This window comes from Cyprinus carpio, chromosome B24 (genome assembly GCF_018340385.1).
Source record: "Cyprinus carpio isolate SPL01 chromosome B24, ASM1834038v1, whole genome shotgun sequence".
NCBI lineage: Eukaryota > Metazoa > Chordata > Actinopteri > Cypriniformes > Cyprinidae > Cyprinus > Cyprinus carpio.
The window spans coordinates 17,854,552-17,875,413 of NC_056620.1; the positions used below are offsets into that span (position 1 = coordinate 17,854,552).

General features: G+C 33.8%; 1 protein-coding gene across 1 annotated transcript in view; it reads right to left on the reverse strand.

Moving 5' to 3' along the window:
* The window catches only part of LOC109051281 (guanine nucleotide exchange factor VAV3-like), a 63,378-nt gene that overhangs the window by 20,671 nt on the left and 21,845 nt on the right, over positions 1-20,862 (reverse strand). Inside the window, exons 3-14 of the mRNA XM_042752400.1 lie at positions 11,670-11,728; positions 11,512-11,577; positions 9,259-9,367; positions 9,073-9,165; positions 7,988-8,056; positions 7,786-7,889; positions 7,604-7,703; positions 7,041-7,136; positions 3,304-3,372; positions 2,440-2,526; positions 1,342-1,427; positions 1,074-1,206 (exon numbers count right to left, since the gene is read on the reverse strand). Coding sequence (XP_042608334.1) covers positions 1,074-1,206; positions 1,342-1,427; positions 2,440-2,526; positions 3,304-3,372; positions 7,041-7,136; positions 7,604-7,703; positions 7,786-7,889; positions 7,988-8,056; positions 9,073-9,165; positions 9,259-9,367; positions 11,512-11,577; positions 11,670-11,728 — 1,071 coding nt within the window. The remainder of the gene's footprint in view (positions 1-1,073; positions 1,207-1,341; positions 1,428-2,439; positions 2,527-3,303; positions 3,373-7,040; positions 7,137-7,603; positions 7,704-7,785; positions 7,890-7,987; positions 8,057-9,072; positions 9,166-9,258; positions 9,368-11,511; positions 11,578-11,669; positions 11,729-20,862) is intronic.

The following is a 20,862-nucleotide window of genomic DNA, read 5'->3' on the forward strand; positions in this document are numbered from 1 at the left end:
TGAAAAATTAAGAGAAATATCCCAACCTAAAAAATAATAGTAAAAAAATTGCTAAGTAGATCGTGTTAGCGGACCACAAGAGCGCAGTATTATTTTTTTTTTTTTATATATATAATAAAAAAAGCCTATGGAAGCCAGTAACCAACACTGAATATAAAAAAAAATAGGTGATGAGTTTTCATCTCACAATTCTGACTTTTTTTCTTGCAATTGTGAGTTTACATCTCATAATTCTGCCTCAGAATTGCATAATACAAACTCACAATTCAGAATTTGTTTCTCAGAATTGCATGATATAATGTAAACTCACAACTGCGAGAAATAAAGAATTTTTTTCTCACAATTGAGAGTTTATATCTTGCAATTCAGACTTTTTTCCTCACAATTCTGAATTTATAACAATTATAAAGTCAGAATTCCTAGCTATAACTGTCACAGCTAGATATAAATGCGAGATATGCATTTGCAGTTCTGATAAACAAAGTCAGAATTGTGAGTTTAGACCTCGCAATTCTGAGTGTTTTTTTTCTAGCAATTGTAAGTTTATATGCAAGAAAAAAAGTATTTTTTAAATTGTGAGATAAAAAGTCGCAATTAGCTTTTACCTGCAGTTTTTTTTCACTCATTATTATTATTATTAGCCAGGACTCTGATGATCTGAAGAACACTTTCCCTCAGTAAATTCTGAGGCATCTTCATTCACAAAAGTACCTTAATAATAATAGTGATGTTTACATTGCCTGTGTTTACCAGCATAATTTCTCTTTCTTGCACACACTCTCTCTGTCTTGAACATGTAATATTTACAGCGTTATCTAACGAATAATCATCCTGGCACAGCAGCACGTAATGTAATATAACAAACGACATCATGTTTTCTAATTTAGCTGTGTCTGGTGTCGGATGCGTTCGTTAGCAGTCGCTAGACGGTTTTTAATAGGAAACACCATCTGTGCGAACGAAAGCTGCTCTACTGCAGTAACTGATTATGGCACGACAGCATAACAGCACATTCGCTGCCCTCGACTTCAGTGCTGCGAACTTTGGCGGCAATTAGGAGAGCGGCTGCGCACCTTTCGGTTTTCTCTGTCTGAGGTCGGGTTGTTGGTGATCTTGAAGGAGTGAAGGTCAATCACCTCCTTCATCTCGTAGTTATCTCCTCGTCGTTTGCATACGATCACGGCGGCGTCGAACAGAAAGATGTGCCTGCAGCAGAAGAATGGCATAGATCAAACAAGAACGAGAGGAGCGCTTGAGGGTGACACCTTCGTAACCCTTAGGCCTTAGTAAAGACCTGCTGAGTTTCAGGCTGAGCCATATTCCACACTTTAATCATCTCACCTGTCTTGTTTGGCTCGTTTGTCGACTGAAGCTACTCGCACTTCGCTGTCACCTTTCGGTCTCCCATAGTTACGGAGAGACTGATTCTGCAGAACATAAAAATGGTGCATATTCAATGCAGACAAGTTTGTACACTACTAGGGGTCAATGCTCTTAAGTTAGACTAAAGTTCCACAAAACTGTTCAAACATTCATACAGTCTCTACCTAACTACTTTGAGCAGTGATGGGGGAAAACTAACTAAAAGTAAGCATGCAAATCAGTGCATTTTGCAGTAGTCTGATGCTATCTTGGGTGTTTTTAAAATAGTTCAGCTTTTCCAAGAACATACAGTAGCATATTTTTTTTTCAGCAAGTGTTGCATAAAACACACAGTCTTTTAACAAAATAAGCTGAAGAAATAATAAAATACACTTTCCTAAAAACATCTCTCTCAAGTTGCACTGCAAAGTGAATTCATTTTACATGAAATATGTAATTTGTCAGATACTAAAATACTTTAATAAATTCCTTTTTTTGTATTGTTTTATTAGATGTTTAAAAAAATTGTAAATTGTACAGTATATAACACAATTTATAGTTTCTATCTATAGTTTTTAACATTTATTTTCAATTGATTTTTTATATGTAAATAGATTTTTATATAGAAATATAAAAGTTTATATAATGAATAATGTATATATATATAATGTTTTATAATGTATTTATTAACAATTAATCATTTATAATTAATAATAAAATATATAAAATATCATTATTACAAATTATGTATTATTAATAATTTTTATATATATATATTTTTTTTAGTAGATTAAGGCTTAAGGGTTCTTAAAATCAATCCTTGATAATAAAAAAAAAAAAAAAAAATTCAGATTCGGAATCTGAATCTTTATTTATTTATTTAAGAGCAAGTGACACAATTTACGGCTTAAAACTACTCCAGTGCAATGGGTGATCTTCATAAATTATCAGGTCCCAGCAATTATTGAGGTGTTTTTTTTTTTTTGGGGGGGGGGTGTTTTAATGTTTTTTTTTTTTTTTTTTTTCCTCAAAACTGCTTTTTAAATATTAGTCTGTACAAAACATGATTTTGCTCACAAGGTTTTCTATAGATTTCTGGTATTGGTCGATGTCTCGTAGAGTCTCGATGTCTCTTTTCACCTCGTTGACATACTGAGCCAGATCCTGTAGAGATAGAAACACAAACACAACACCATAACATTCAAACCCTGAGACTTTGACCTGAGAACACACAAGGAAGTCTTTCTAGTTAAGCGCTAAAAATAACAATACTTCCTCTCTAGCTTCCTTATTGACAATCTCGGCCCATGTGATGTTTTCAAGGGACTCATTTCCGTATAAAAATGTAAAATAAGATTTAGCGTCTGAAAAGCGAGGCTTATTTGACAAATCTCATTCTGAACACTGTGCCCGCCATTCCCGTGAGTGGAGTTTAGCGACTCATTCATCATCACGTATCTAGAATAATCAGAGAGTGGGGGGCTGGATCGCCCACCGTGAGGATCTTTAAAGGGGAGCACTTGAGGAGGTTAACCGCGTTAGCCCGATACCCCAATCAATGCTAAGTGGCTAATTTATCCAAATGAAATCATCACAGCCCTCGGTGCAATCTGCACAATCTTCTCAGCTTGATTTGCCTCAATTAGCAAACGGTTACCTGTCAAGATGCATTCGGCACCATCTTGATCATGTCTGAGTCAAGAGGGCCACATTGATTTTCAACGAAAGCTTTTCTTACGAAAAATTTGATGTATGCACACCCCAAAAAAACTAAAAGAGACAGAAATTTGTCTCTGTTGTAATTTCAAATTGAACTTGCCCAAGGTGTCATATTATGGTTCATATGAGCACTCACACTGGGCCAGACTTCTCAGTTGAACACTACCCAGGAGTCCCTGCAACAGACAGCTTATGAAAAGGACGTTCAAATGCTCAACTCACCTTCATGGCATCCAGCGCTTGCCGTAAATTACTCTTGTCTGTGGCATCATGGGTGTGTTTCACCAGTTCCTATCAGGAAGAAAGCGGGATATGAGTTTTTACGGGCCTTGTCTCAGTGTCTTATTATCACCAGATGATGATGAACGCAGCAGACAGTCAGATGTACAGGAGCGAAGCCGTGCCGGAGGACATCTGTCACTCTCGCACGCTCTCATAACTCCTACTCATCACCGTGCAGATTGTTTACCAACAATATAGAGAGAACATTTAGATCTGAAATGTAAAGTCATGCTCTAGTGTTTTAAATTAAGTTAACACAAGTAATTGTGTTATATTAGAGTGATAATAATGACTTTTCCCTAATTTAGTCACACAGAAGGGGACTTGTATCCATTATTTTATTATTAAATTGTATTAATTTTGTTTTCAATTAATTAATTTTTTAGAATTTGTTTTCATTTGATTAGAAAAGAAAAATAGATCAATAATTGCCCTAACATTTTTTTATTCACTTACATATTTGCTATATGAACAGTATATAAACCTAACACATAAACGAATCCTCTGAAACACACCTATTATAAATAAAATGGCAATTTCAGTTGACAGAAAAATCTAATGAAGTAAAATACATTAATAAATGTACTAACCAAGGAATTGAACCCAGGAGGAAATGTTTTATTTCCAATATTTAATATTAGCTGAGAAGGATAGGGCATTAATAAAGTGTTGATTTTTACTTCACGGGTTATACTGAGAGAGTTTTATTTGATTTCACATGTGTATTCATCAATCCCTGCTCTGAAAAACAGGAGGTGGCTCTGATACAATTCAAAGAGTAAGCCGAGAATAATAAAATAAACAAGGTGATTATGTGGCAAGCATTACAATACAATGATAATACAAACATACACGGCATGGCATGTCTTTCTATCTTACTTTCTCTTTTGGCCACACACACACACACACACACCCCCAAGCTGAAATAATATCCCAACCTGCATCGCAGGTTCAAGAATTGAAATGAGAAGCAAAAGGTTTTTGTGGGGTTGAAATTGCCTTCCTGCTCCGGGATGAAGTAAACAAGACATCTGGGCCAGTCTGTAGGATAAGGGAGGGTGCTATGAATGTCCTTTACTCAGGTCTGATAAATGGCTTCCTTTTGGCCTAAGAGATATATTGCCATCCAGCACAAGCCAAATCCCCTGCGTCAGTCAAGCTGAACCTGCGCATTATTATCAGCAGAAAGACGGACATCACCTTATTTTTCATTCTCACTTCCTTCTGCCCTCACACAGCGAGAGAGAGAGCGAGAGAGAGACAGAAAGTAGGTATGACACGAACACAGAGATTACCGCAGAAATAAAATGCAGCCAATCTCTTATCCAAACGTTTGCAGAATTCCGGGAGAATATTGTTCGAATGTGATTTCACAGGCCTGCATCACAGTATTGTACAATAATCTCTGGTCCACTTTGCACCTTTTAATGTCTAATAACTACCCAGTTGTTCAAATATTGCTCAAAATGTGTCACTCAATGTGCACACTTTAAAAATTTTACCACTTTAAACTGATATTTATCGGCTTACAACATAATTTTTTATGTCTGTAAGTTTTACATCCTGATTTACAACCATTACTTTTTCGACCCCTTCTTTGTATGGTTACATACAGTAAGAATTCAATTTCAATAAAATATGGACATCCTGTACACTACCATTCAAAAGTCAGTAAAAATGTTTCCATGCTTTTTAAAGAAGTCGTATGCTCACCAAGGCATTTATTTGATCAAAAATACTGCTAAAACAGTAATATTGTGAATATATCATTACAATTTCAAATAAATATTTAATATGACGACAAAGCTGCAGCCATTACTCCACTCGTCAGTGTCACATGATACATGGTTGTTGTAACCTATAACTAAAACTTATACTATTAAAAACACTTTTTAACTAAAATTTAACTAAAATAAAATGTAATATAAATATTCAAAACTTGATGACTGAACTAAGGTTAAGTTAAGGTGCTAAAATTCCTAACTGGAAATAACTAAAACTGAAATAAAAATAAATTCAACCTATAAGGTAGTATTTAAAAACAAAAACAAAAAAAAACAAAAAAAAAACTAATCAAATCACAAAAGCACATAACAAAATTACTGAAATGAAAATGAAAAAGAAAATAGCAAAAAACTATTTAAAAATATATATATATATAAAAAACTATAATATAATACTAAAGTAACACTAAATCCTTCAGAAATCATTCTAAAAGGCTGATTTGCTCAGGAAACATGTATTATTATCAATGCTGCAAACAGTTATGCTGCGTAAATTTTTTTTTGCGGAAACTATTTTACATTTTTCAGAAAATTTTGTTGAATAGAAAGTTCAAAGAATAGCATTTATCTGAAATAGCAATCTAAGAGTTGAATAAAAGTATTGATTTCTTACACCCCATAAATAAATAAATAAATAAATAAATAGATACATTTAAGACTAGATTAGATTTACAATAATTTAATTTAATTTATTTAATTTAAATATATAAATATTAGAATCCCTCATATTAGATTATTTATGAATTTAGATTAGAACTCATTATGTAAAGCTGGCTTGCTCTTTCTCTCACTGGCCAAGGCTTCCTCCAGCAGAGCAAAGAGCAGAGAAAGACAGTCTGTCATACGCTAGCCTGCTCTCCAGAGGGGCAGCAGACAGACAGACGCTCTATCTGCAGCGCCTGCCTCACACACACACACACACACACACATTCCCTAAAGCCACAGCTGGCCAGATGGGCTGGGAGGTGAACTGAGCTGTGGACAGCCTTGCAGGCATGCTAAGTAGACACATATTCACACACACACACACAGAAAACACCTTCGCTGTCCTGTCCGCTGAGAGCCGAAAGGTTCCAGCAACAGCAGGAGGATCGCCGTTGTTTCGGTTCACACAAGCTATGCACATCTCCTTCTCTCTGCTTTTCTATTTCTCTCTCGCATTCGTTCACATTTATTTCTAAATCCTCTCATAGCTGGGTCATGCAGTAGACCTAACATGTGATGGACAGAGACACACTATGAAATATTCATGCCAGTCTGCGTGAGATGTTTGTGGAAAAGGGCCAGACCAAACATACAGGACTGGATAAAGCATGCTGCTTGCTCATTATGTGAATTGTTCTGCCCCTACTGGAGGAATCTGGGATATATTACACTGACACCTACTGGTGGATTTCAAACATGCATTATGCTGCTTCTCAGTGGAAGAGTAAAACGTGGACTCCACTGCCCCTAGTGGACATTAGTAGGAAAGCAGTCATTTAAAGACTACATGAAAGAAGAATTGACTCTATTTTTTACAGTCCATCAAGGCACATTAATCAGTGCATATTATTATAGAGAGTTAACTAAATCTAAAATAAATAAATAAAATAGATAATAATATACATAGAAAACAAACCAAAACAGAAATTTTGGTTTAAAACTTTAACTTAATTAAAAATGAAAACTTACTTACAATTACTTACAATTATACTAATAATAAATTAAAATTACTAAATATATATATATATATATATATATATATATATATATATATATATATATATATATATATATTACTTACAATAGTATCTCTAATTCTAAAATAACAATATTTATAATATTTATAACTTAATGTTCAGGTAAAACATGTTGTTTTATGATCAGGAATACAGCGAAATGATTTCAGACCTGTAGAAGTAGATGATACTTCAGAACTCTCTGCATCGGAACCACCAGAAGATCTCTCAGAGTAAACTTCCCGTTATTGGCTCGTTTGGAACATAACTGAAATTAATAATAAAAAAAACACATATGTGACTGTGACATGACTGTTCTGTAAATAGATGGAGAGAGCAAAACGTTGAAATAAAATGTTCATAAATGTTCTGCACCGTTCTCAACCGCCAGGTGGCACTGTCTAACAGCAAATAAAAAAGTAAATAAGATAAAACAAAAGTAAAAATAATGTCACTTCCTCAGTGTCATGTTCTTTAGAAATGTTACATTATTTTTATAATGAGGGGAGACAAAATCACGTAAAACAAAATGTAGAGTAACCTACAATTAATTTAAATTTTGTTTAAATGACACTTTTAATTAAAATATTAGATAGTAAACTGTATGTTTTCCAAGTTCTCACAAGAAATATTTGTGCCTTTGATGCAAAAAAAAAAATAAAAAATTTCAATATTCATGGGAAATGCCACTTGTGACCCGAGATGTTTTATGAATATAGTCTGACAATGTCTTACCTCTAACATCTGCCTGACGTCCTCTCTGTTCTTACAGATGTCATCCAAAGACGCAATGGCTGATTCTACTTGACTGCAGTATTTCCCATACAGGACTAATCTATCACACAGGAAAACACACACATGTGAGAAGGGGAAGGAGGGTTTCATTCTTTTAATAGCTGAAGGGATAAATCAATCACCTTTCTTTGTAATTTATAAAGATCTGAAACAGGTTATTGGCGTTATGCATGAGCACTGAATCCTGGACCTCTCTCAGAAGACTCGTGTGCACCTTCACAAGGTCCTGTTACAATACAGAACATCAACATATTAGGTGATAAGAACAATGACACAGAGATTCATGCTAAAATCTGTCCTCCGTTAGAGGTTTTTGTGACTCACTGGTATATTGATGAACACTTTTTCAATCTCCACACTGGACAGTGACTGTCCCAGAGGCTTCATAAAGAACTGTGGATGGAGAAAATAAAAATTCAAATTAAGAAGTTGCTATGGATAAGCTAATGCACACAAAATTATATTGCAATATAATCAATCTTTGTGGAAATTTACCTCGTTTTTATCAGAGTAACAATAATAGAAAAGTTGTATATTCATACTAAGATCTTAAAGAAATTAATACATTTTAATGATGATTATGATGAACATTTAATAAGGAATATTATTATTAATAAATAAATAAACTACAATAAAGTTGTATTGCATATATAATGTAAAATATAATTATTTAACCCATTGTATAAATTCACCATAGTTTTATTATAGTTACTACAATGAACGTGTTGTATATTCATACTAATATTCAAAATTAAATAAAAAATTATTAATATTATTATTAATACATAAATAGTACTACTACTACCAATAATAATAACTATTATTATTATAACTATAATAATAAATAAATAAATAAATAAATAACAGCAGCAATAAAGCTATATTACAAAATAATGATTTTTTTGATCCACTGTGGAAATTTACCATGGTTTTAGTGTAGTAACTATAATAGAAATGTTGTATATTCATACTAAGATTTAAAATAAACATTAATAATAATAATATAAATATGAAAATTGAAAATAATATTTTAAGTTGTAGTTTCTAAATGTGTTTAGGTGGTTTTTAAGCATTTTCAAAACCGTACATTGCTATTTTTAGAATCTTTGTCATTTAATTGTTTTTATTTCTTTAATGTGATGATAGGGCAACTGTTACAATAATTAGTATCCTATGGTATTTCCATTGTATTTTGCCAGCAACCATGGGTATCATGGTAAAATATTACACAGTAAGTTAAATCTAAACATGGTAAAAAGATTCATCCATGATTTGACTTGTGGTTACTGTGGTTTTTATACAAATGACGTGTTACATTACATCTAGCAGACACTTGGCAGATCTCATACACTGCATTAAAGCTCTTATATTACAGCAGGTCTGACTGTGCACTTCTAAACAGGCCTCACTTTCTCTATGGAGTCCAGCGTCTCTGTGTATTTCTCCTCAGTCTGTTTGATTTCCATCAGACAACAGCTTCTGATGTCCGTCTCAGCTTGTTTCTGTAATTACAGCAGCAAGTGAGTGAAAGAGAGAGCATTTTATGACCCAAAGCATGTTTATAGACACTGTATAAAGCATTTCAGTGAACTCACCTGTGGCTGTACCAGCTCAACCTTCATCAGATCTTCATACACCTCTCCTCCCTCATCATCATCATACACACAGTCATATAGATCTTCCTCATCCTCAACACCATTCTCACTGAGACACACAGACCAACAACATTTAGAGCTTCTCCAAAGTTTTAGTTTAGTATATAAAATTATTATCTGACTACAGTTAGTTTACAGTAAGCAGAGAGAAATAGATAGACGTTTGAACAGAATATCCCCTAAGAGGACGGCAAATGTTCAAATGCTTCAGCATATCCAATATGCTGGAGAAAAAAGACCTCTTCTAGAAAATTGCTTTAAAAGGATAATGTTTCCCACTTCTCAATTAAACACACGGTTTTCAGCTACAGCACAAGCAAGAGCCAAGAGAAATTCTAGCTGAGTCAGGCCTTAAAATCACTCAGATATGTTCTCCAGATGGGTGTAAAAGAGAACGACAGAGAGACTAACTGTGTTGATTTCTTTTCCTAACCATGTCTGTAGTTCGAATATATTACGAAAGGCCTTCAAGGAAAAGTATCTCTCTGACAGGGACAAAATCGTACAGACACATCACCCTCCAGGGAAAAGCACTCAACAAACACATTTCATATGAACAAACCATCACATGTGGAAAACAACCCTCTGCTAGAGGGCCTTGTTTATGTGTGGCTCAGAAACAGATGTGATGAGGTCGAGCCAAAACATAGTGACAGCAGCATCGATATCTGCGAAGCATAATATCAAATCCTCAAGCTTGTCATATGAGGAGAACAGACATTTATGCTGATGCTACTTGTTGGCCTACTCAACTCCCTGTTACTCAGAAGAATCACTTTTATTGCTCAGAAGCAGTGTAGTTATCGTTGACTAGATATAGATTGTTAACTAAAAATAAGGCTGGAATAAAATCAAATATAAATAATAGAATAAATCTGTGGTCTCATATGACAGTGTGATTCAGCTACAGTTTCTCCACATATACTGCCATTCATCCACTGACTGACACACTGTAGGAGTGGCTTATGTGGCTTGAAATGTAGTGCGCTCACAATCGAGAGATCAAGAAAGTATAACCGTTCTGGACTGTGGTGTGACAAAATAGCAGATCAAGTGGCACCGCAGGGCTCTTCATGGTCCTGTAATCCTGTGACTGTGTTTGTTGTTGCCTGTCTGCTGGAATAGGAGACACTATACGTGGCAGCAGTGGAAACGAGACAGTCTGACAGTTTGCATCTGAGGCTGTTAACTTAACAGCTGTATAGCTGCAAAAACCCTTGGTGTGTATATATATATGTTATTATATTAAACGTATTAATTTATTAAATAATAAAAAGTTTTTATTACAACATTGTAAGCATTCTATCATATTAACACTATTTTTAAAGTGTTAATCAATTTTAATACAATTTAATACAATGCTGCTCAAACATTTAGGGTTGCTATTTGCAATGTTTTTGAAAGAAGACTCACTAAGACTGCATTTATTTGATCAAAATACAGTAAAATAGCACTATTGTAAAATTTGAAATAACTGTTTTCTATTTGAATGCATCTTCAGTGTCACATGATCCTCCAGAAATCATTTTAATATGCTGATCTGCTGATAATTTCTCATTCTTATCAATTTTGAAAACAGTGCTTTTTAATAATTTTATGGAAACCATGATACATTTTTTTTTTTCAGGTTTTGTTTATTAACAGAATGTTTCATATAATAGCATTTATTTGAAATATATACTTTTTTGTACCAGTCTAAAAGCCCTTTGTGTCACTTTTGGTAAACTTAACTTGTGTTTGTTGATAAATTATTAATCTTAAATTATTGATAAATTATTAATTAATCTTACTGACCTCAAACTTTTGAATGGTAGTGTAAATGAATACATTTTAATATATTTTTATACAAATTTTATGTCATGGTCTTGGTAACGGTTTAATTCAACGTAAGAGGGCCACTTTCTGACATGTAAAGATACAGTATATAATAAAGACTTAAACTAATAAAAAATAAAAGCATTTATTTATGAGTTAACAAAGAAGTATTTTTAACACATATGTAAGTGAGTGCATCTATCAGCAGGACCGTATGTGTGTGGCACACATTATCTCATGACTCATCATGTTAACATCAACCTAAGCACTCCTATGTGCTCCAGCCTGAGGCTCCTATATCTAACAGAGAGATTGCATTGAGCTAAAGGTTAAAATATCAGGAGGAAGAGAAACACTGTAAGCAGAAAAATGGCTCACTCTATCAGATCCTCTAGATGGTTATAAATGTCTTCGTCCTCAACACTCTCTTCTGTGGGAAACGGCCTAGAATAGAAAGAGAGAGAGATAAAATATGAATTTCCATCTGCTGCGCTCTTAAAATAGGTGTAATTATTAATTTCTTCTTTTTCAAATACCTTATTCCAGTCTGCTGTGCAATGTGTGTATGAGAGAGTTTGGACAGTGTGTCCATAACCTTGGAGAAAAAGATAAGAAAAGTAATGATTATTCATTAAGTAAGGGATTGTATGTAATCAGACAGTATTGTTAACTACACTGCTACTTATTAAATAGATGAACATGAAATATTGATTAGAGCGGAAAATATATTACATTAGAAGAAAGAGACAACATGGAACTGCCACAGATATGCAAGATATTCACAGATTGGGTCAATAATCAATTAATGTTCTCAATATATAACAGAACATAAAATGTGATACGTCGGTTTATATGCATTTAAATATGAATAGGCCTATTTATTTTCATTATAAAATACCCATCAGGTATTATACTGTAAATGAAATTTGCTTGTAAATGTTAATGATGAAAAATATGATATAAAGATTTAAACTCATCATCGTTAGTTTTGGAAAAACAGCACCTCCACATTAGTACCAGCAGAGGTCAGTGTGCATCAATATTTCTTTATCAGCCTCTGACATGGAAAAATAATGAAATTTATCATGTATGCTCTGTTATCACCAAGAGTGTTCACGCTAATGAGCAACTCTTCATATCATTAAATTCAACACATCAACGCCAGACCTCCCGATCAGGTCATGCACAGGTGTGCATTTAAATGCAAACAGACACAAACCTGGTCAAACAATTATATGTACCATTATAGCACAGTCAAACATCACCAACTGACACTAAAACATCAAATCTGCTGCTTTTTTAAAATGCATAATTTTCAGCTGCATTCAGATTTCCATATCTATGATGAGCACATGGGTAATTTGTGCATTCAAACTCATAGCGCCTGGGGAAGATGTGTTCAGAAATCAATTGCAATCACACCGGCTTAGCTTAACTCTGCTGTGTGCACAGCAACTGAATTACATTATGAATACAGAGCACAGACTGAGACTCTGACCATTTTGCTGAAAGAAAGAAAGAGAAAGATGCTCATCTTGTCTTTCTTTTAAAGAGATCTGATCCAACAAATCTGACCTTAAATGCAACCAGCCTGGCACGTTAAGGGGAAATAACGTCTTATAATTAATCAATATGTTTTAATGGCTAAACCTCTAAGATTTTCTTTCTTCAGTGGAACACAAAAGCAGAAGTTTAAAGGAAATCAGAAATAAATTGGAAAAATTTAGAATTACATCACTTGCTCTCCATTAATTCCTCCACAGTGAATGGGTGCCATCAGAATGAGAGTCCAAACAGCTGATAAAAACATCACAATGATCCACACAACTCATAAAGTCAAGAAGCAACGGTTTAAAGTTAAAATGTCTTAATGATGGATTTGTTTATTACAAACGAAAAACATAAACTGATGGACTGGAGCCTTGTGGATTACTTGTGGATTATTGTGATGTTTTTATCAGCTGTTTGGACTCTCATCCTGACGGCACCCATTCACTGCAGAGGATCCATTGTTGGGCAAGAGATGACATTACTCCAAATCTGTCTAAACAAGAAAACAAACTGTAAATCTAAATACTGGATCATCATCTAAATCTTTAACAATGTTCACACTGTTCTTTTGCAAATCTAATGGTGACCTAGGGCTTTCAAGTTCCAAAAATGACAAAAAGTACCACAAAAGTGCTATAAAAGTAGTTCATATGACTAATACACTACTTTCCAAGTCTTCTGAAATTACACAATAGATTTTAAGCCACATGGACTATTTTTATGTTTTTTAATGGTGTTTTCCAAGGTTTTTTTTGTTTGTTTGTTTTTTTGTTGATTGACAGCCCACATTCAGTTTTATTGTATGCAGAAGAGCAGCACAAACATCCCGTTTAACATTTCTTTTTGTGCTTTAAAAGAAAAGAAAATTATACAAGTTTGCAAGAAGATAATGGTGTTTTTCTTCCTGTCACCTCACTTAACCAAAAACACACGTTGGCGGCATGAAACTCTCAGTCTATCTGTTTGTTCATGTCATATAGGTTGTGTTTGGGAAATCTCAGCTGGGATTTCCACCCTCCCACCCTCATATCTGCGCCTCGCTATATTGTAACACTTATGCTTCAAAAAGGAAATTACATGATTTCTATTCAGGCCTATCACAGTATGTTCCAACAGGTTTGGCAGTAAACATGCTATAAATTTAATGGTACGCTTTTCACAAATACTGGATGCAAACACATCAGCGCTGATAGAAGACACACATAAAATTGTAATATAGTTAAAAGAGATGAATGGTTTGTCTGGCCTCCTTTTCAGGCGAGAAGCTGTACACTACGGCTGACAAACTGAGAAAATCTCAAATGTGCAAGTGTTCATTCTGGATACAAACCTTTCACTTTGTGTTTCTCATTAAAACCGGCACAGCACAGAACAGGAAGACCAAAAATGGAGCTGGTGCAAACTAAGCAATGGTTACTTTCACTTTCAAGAGGTAATAGACCATCAGGCCATCTCTCGTCATTGCAAAAAAAAATTGCACAGTTCTTTTTATGACACAAAATTGAAACCTTTCGAAGTGTGCTAGGGAAAATTTGAGTGCCTGACATGCTACTTTTAGAAAAGGGAAGATGCATTGGGAGTTTATCAAAATAGAATAAGTGGATAAAGCATAGAGGGAAAAGCCCCTTTATTTCCAGGATCTAATTGCATCTGTAAGGACTTACATAACACGGTGAAGAGGAGGAAAGGATGGAACTGTTTCTAACAGGTGGTGTGTGCTTCAAAGACCCCCTGTAAACCCAGCAAAAGTGAGTCAGGGTGGATCCGCGACCTCAGACTGTTTCCTGAGGATAACAATAACTGTGGGAATGTTTCTCTCTGCTAATATTTAAGGGGTTGTCTCTGAAATACAATTGCTCTGTTTCTTTAAAAAGTGTAGATGAAAGTTTTTTTAGGTTGGTTTGTAGATGCGGAATCACTGAAGTGAAAGAAAAAAGATTTCGGTATGACTCTTTATGTGTGCTAAGTGAGTCTGTTGGAGTTCAGTTTCATATTCTAAAAAACATTGTGGCTTTTCTCCTATGTATAATTCAACACACAAAGATTTCATGAGAACAGAGAAATGAGAAAAAATTAAATGACTCAGACATTTTTCACAGAACTTTTTAATCATATTAAATCAGATCACGAGTTGCTTAAAAACATGTTCATATTAAAAACTATTTAGCATTTATGGGTCTTAAAAATGAAAATATAATATATATATAATATATGTTAAATGTATATAATATATGTTTTTCATGTATTATTAGATCAGATTAGATATTTTTTCATGTTTTAAGCCATGTTTTAATCTTTTAATAGTCTTTAATTATTACATTGAATTAAATATTATAGGAAAATAAGAATAGCCTATATGAACTGATGTGTAGAGGCTACTTAATAAATGGCATGAAATATTGATTAGAGGAATATTCGTAGTACATGAGAAGAAAGAGAGAAAGAGACAACAAGAAACTACTACAGCTATGCAAGTTTTTGGCCGACTGGGTCAATGATCAATTATATCATTTAGTGGTCATTACACAAAAATATATTTAGTAAGTAGCAGTATTCACTTTTTAAGTCCTACAAATGTCCCTTAATATTAAATTAAGTTGTTTTCTCGTTTTTACTTTAAATATATGTATCAGATTTCCTGACGTCAGCTAAACTAAGTGGGCTGCAAGTTTAAGTATAGGTACAAGTAATTAACACACATTAAGGAACCGCAGTCTCTGCTGTTGAATCAAAAGCACCATGTCCAGGGACTTTCAAATTTACCGATGTCTCTAAACACCATCTGATTAAAACAAATATGTCAGCCTCTCATCAGTGAAAGAGGGTGCTTAACCTAGAAAATATGGACTGTCAGCGTTAGAGTGTTAGACTAAATGTTATATTATATTAAGACATTGTGTTGAACATGTCTAAACACAGTTTGATTTGTGTGTCTTTTTTTTTTAGCAACAAAGCTATAGGGTGTTTAAAACTAGACTTGGTCATTTTAAAAGCAAATTATACCGTATTTGTGAAAAGTACCACTTAATCATCTCCCATCTATCATCAAAGTGCAAGTGCATGTTTCCTGTCTGTCTCTTGTCTTGTCTTTATCTGTCTCAAGATAAAGATGTCTTAGGTACAGAGCATGACACAGATAAACTTATCAGATAGTCCTTGTCTAGCATCAGCAGCCTACAAGGTCACTGGCAAGATCCTTTCAAACACGCAGGTGTACATACACACAAACGCACGCACAGATGAACAAGTACAAAAACTTTCATATTTACTGGAAAGCTAATTAATATGCAAATATTAGAAAAGTATTTAAAGCTATGTAAAGCATAAGAAGCACCCACACATGGAGATGTGAGTGAGTGTGAAACCGGCAGTGGGAGGAAAATTTGTATGCTTTACTTCTACAGTGGTCCTGTCCAGTTGTTCAGTATAACAGAAGAGTAAGACAATTAATATGCAAAAAGTAACAAACAGCAAAACAGATAAAGTTTATTTGCAATAAATAAAAGAAATGAAAAAAATTATCATTCACTCTGGATGCTCTGTCTATTTACTATATTATGTGGTACTCGTTGTAGTTTTGTGATTACTTATTTACAGAATGCATTTATATGTGCATAATTTTTGAATCACTCTTGGACTTTGCAACCAGTTAATTAAAAAATACTCATGCTCATGTTTCAACTTATTGATTTTTTTCCACATATACTGTTGTATCCTTTTTTATATATCAAGATCAAGATTAAAAATTTATGCAAATGGGAACAGCGGAGCATGGCATTAGCAACACAAAGTTAGATCAGAATGAGAACGTATAAACTAATGTGTATAGAGCCCTCTCAAATCTATTTTATTTTTTCCCAGTTCTGTATTATTTTTCCCAAATTCCAAATATATTTTTTTCTGGATTCCTTTTTTATTTAAATTGTTCTGACTTGTTTTAAATTTATTTTAAATTGTTAAATTAAATTTTAGTAGTAATTAATTTAAATTATAAAAATGTACACAATTTAACAACAAAAATATATTTTTAGGGCCCGTGAAATATGTTTTATTATTTTCTCAGATTCTCAAAATTGTATTTTATTTTTTATAAATTGTGTGTTTGTGTTTTGATTTTTCAGGATTTAATTTTAGTCATTAAATGAAAATTTAATAATCAAAAAGCATGTATAATCCATTCATGAGACTACAACTTCTTAATTATTAATTAAAAAACATTTTTTATAATAGCGCCCTATGAATTTATTTATTTATTTATTTATTTAAATTCTGTATTATGTGTTTTAACTTTTCTAGATGTATGTTTTAATGCAAATTTATCATCAAAACCGGTGCAAATGAAGGCATAAAACATTAACTATTTAATCCCATAAAATGAAGTAGACAAAACAGCGCCATTCAATTTCATCCATATCTATCTATGTCTTTTGCCGGTCAAAATTTCTGCCATTCTAAATATCGCAATTTTGACTGGTGTCCAGTACTATACTTTTTATTTATCCATCCAAAATTCAAAATTCTGTGACATTTTTATCCACAATTCTGTCCGCATTTTCCACACCGCAGAAATCATAGGGCCTTACACTATGTATAGTTTGAATGCACTATTTTGCTTTGGATAAAAGCATTTAACTAATGCATAAACATAAACGTTAATCATCTTTTAGTCGCCACTTGATCATATCCTGTGGTTTGACAAATTAAATGGAAATTAAACAGAAAGTATAAATAGTTATAAAAAATTCGTAGTTTAAAGTACAGTAATAGCATGTCACGTCAGCCTTCTAAAAGTACTGTATATATTTTATCTACTCAGATGCATAACCTAAATACACATTTTACATCTAAAGTCAACAGAATCAGCTTTATTCTTGGCAAAGAAATAAAGGTATTGCAATGGTTGTGATTTTACAGAAGCTTTACACCAGTGTTACTCAACTCCAGTCCTCGGGATGCACCTGCCAGAATTTAGACATTGAGAAACACTGCTCTGAACTGCTATATTCTGTGCTTTTCTACATTTACATTATTACATGACAAAACCTCATATCTCAACCAATAACCAATACCATGCTTGCTCACTGCATTCTGATTCAGAATAAAATCATGCATAAAATAATGCAAGATTTTTTTCCCCCAGACTTAAACATCTTGAATCTTGAAACTTGTTTATATTATGCCATATACAGTACTTTAGCCATTTCACAACTGTTCTGTCTTTCACATAAAACACAGACCTCAGAGAAAGTTTTCATACTGTAAATATTTTTAAAAGCTTAAATTTGATTGTAAAAAACGGTGCTATAAAACATGTCTATTCCCTGATGCTATTCTCCATAATGACACTGTACTGTATACATTCAGTAAGAATGAATGTTTAATTATGAGCCTCAATCAGATGTTAAAGTCCCCCAGCTGCCTTTGTGGTCTATTTCTGTGTCTCTGTCTAAAAGCAGACAAGCATTGTTTCAAATAGACTCAACTGAGAGACCATTATGGCTCACAGAATTTTATAGCCACTCTCTTATCTCTCCCTCTTTGCGGTTTTCCTGAAGGTATGTTCCTGAAGCGTTCCTTACTTTTAGATTCCAGATCAGTGATTATGGATCACTGGAGCTTAATATAATGCCATCAAGAGGAGATATATAACATGACAATGAAATTAATTTTTAATCTAGTTACAATTTTTACAATTTTTATGCAGATTAATTATTCATTTTACTCATCTGTGCTTTCATGGGCAGCTGTGGCCTAACGGTGAGAGATTTGGACTTGTAACCAGAAGGTCGCAGGTTCGAGTCTCGGTGCTGGCAGGAGTTGTAGGTGGGAGGGAGTGAATGAACAGCGCTCTCTTCCACCTCAATACCCATGGCTGAAGTGCCCTTGAGCAAGGCACTGAACCCCCAGTTGCTCCCCGGGCGCTGGATCTATAGCTGCCCACTGCTCCGGGTGTGTGTTCACGGTGTGTTCACTTCTCACTGCTGTGTGTGTACACTTGGATGGGTTAAATGCAGAGCACCAATTTCGAGTATGGGTCACCATACTTGACAAATGTCACGACTTTCACTTTCACTTTCACTTTCACTTTTTTGTTATTTGTATGCTGATTAATTATTCATTTTACTCATCTGTACAGCCTTATAAATAAAACCACGGCAGCTGAAAGCAGAATACACTTATAGATATTTTAACTTGAGGAATGACATGACCAGCCAGAATGAGGGGCATTATTGGCAGTCATTTGCATATTTAAAAACACTCATTTGTTTAACTCTATTTATAGATATTCAGGCCATAAACAGAGAGTCCGCTTTCTTCAACACTCATTGTCCACAGCCCTCAACGCGTACACTGAAAGCTCCCATTCAAAATGTGTGGTTTCAACAAAAAACTGTCATCTAATGGAATAGATATAACATTAAAATGAACTTACTGACTCATTTACATTACATTTACATTTATGCATTTAGCAGACGCTTTTATCCAAAGCGTCTTACAGTTCATTCACGCTAACAATTTTTTTTTTTTTTTTTTTTTTTTTTTACGTAATGTGTTTTTTTTTGGGTATTGTTTGTTAAGTTGGGTTTGTTTGTTTTTGTTCATATTTAGAGAAATTTAGCATTACATCAATTGCACTCTAACTCTGCAGTGAATGGGTGCCGTCAGAATGAGAGTCCAAACAGCCGAATAAAGCATCACAATAAACTTGTGAAGCAAAAAGCTGCGTGTTTGTAATAAATAAACCCATTATTAAGACTTTTTAACTTCTGACTAAAATACAAATCCTCTACATAGTATTGCCTCTTTAGTGAAAAAAAGTCATCTTGAATCAGGAGAGAAATATGCACAGATCAAACACAGATATATATATATAAACAGTTCTGAACAAATACAGTGGATTTTGATGTGAGAGGACAACAGAGGATTGACTTTTTCACTGAAGGAAGCATTATTATGGATTATGGTATTTTGGCCAGAAGTGACAATTTAAAGTTACAGTATGCCTGAATGATAGATTTGTTTCTTACAAACACACAGATTTTCATTTCATTAACTGATGGCCTGGATGTTATTGTGATGTTTTTATCAGCTGTTTGGACTCTAATTCTGACGACACCCATTCACTACAGAGCATTAATTGGTGAGCAAGTGATTATACTAAATTCCTTTAACCCCTTAACTGTCACTCACATTTTTGAACATAGACTTGAAAGTGCACTTTCTAAACTAAAATTTTCATAATTCATGAACAAAAACATTTTATAACATGATATTGATGTACCATTTTCGTGGTAATACAATGTCTGATTTTAAAATGGGTTTTAAAGGATGAATTTTGAGATTTTACATTTTCAGTTGATATATCATTTCTGATTATTTCTCAAGTGTGATAGAGAAAAAGGCAACGAAGAAGACTTTTTTTTGACAAGGTCAGAACTCCTGTTATGATGTAGATTTTTGAGAGTGCACTCTTGTCATAAATTAATCTATTACTTTTCCTACATAATTTTTAACAAAAAACATTGGTAAAATATCTATTTAGGAGTCTTAGACCTTTCCAACGATACATATTTTGTCATGATTAGATAAGGATTTAGTGAAGTAAACGTAGGTGTCCCGTATACGGGACGGGGTGACAGTTAACAGGTTAATTTTGTTTGGTTAGATGGTGTTTATACTAACTTGGATGGCCTAAGAGTGTGCACATTTTGGGTGATCTATTCCTTTGAGATTTCCACAAAAGAAATAAAAACTTCTTTTTTTTTTTTTGACTTTTTATACTGATTCAATTCCCAATAGTTCATCTGAACATCTGCAGTTTGATTCCTTAGCAAGACAAAAACAAACTTCACGAACATAAACTTCACAAATTTACTTTCTGGCCTTTAAGACTGTGTTTGCAATACCACAGTTTTTGGCCGGTTCATCCTAATCTCTACGCCAATGTTCTAGGAGATGAAAACAACACTGCACAGGCAGAACCGGTGCTCACATGGAACCATATTCACAATAAGTCCTGAGTAATATTCTGCTGAAAACCCCAATGCTAACACTGATCTAAGCCAGGTGGATCCCACTTGAGAGGAAACAGCTGCTATAATGACCTATATAATGATCTCAGTTCATTGCTGTACTTCTTTTATGAAAAACGAATTTTCTTGTAACGTGAATCAGATT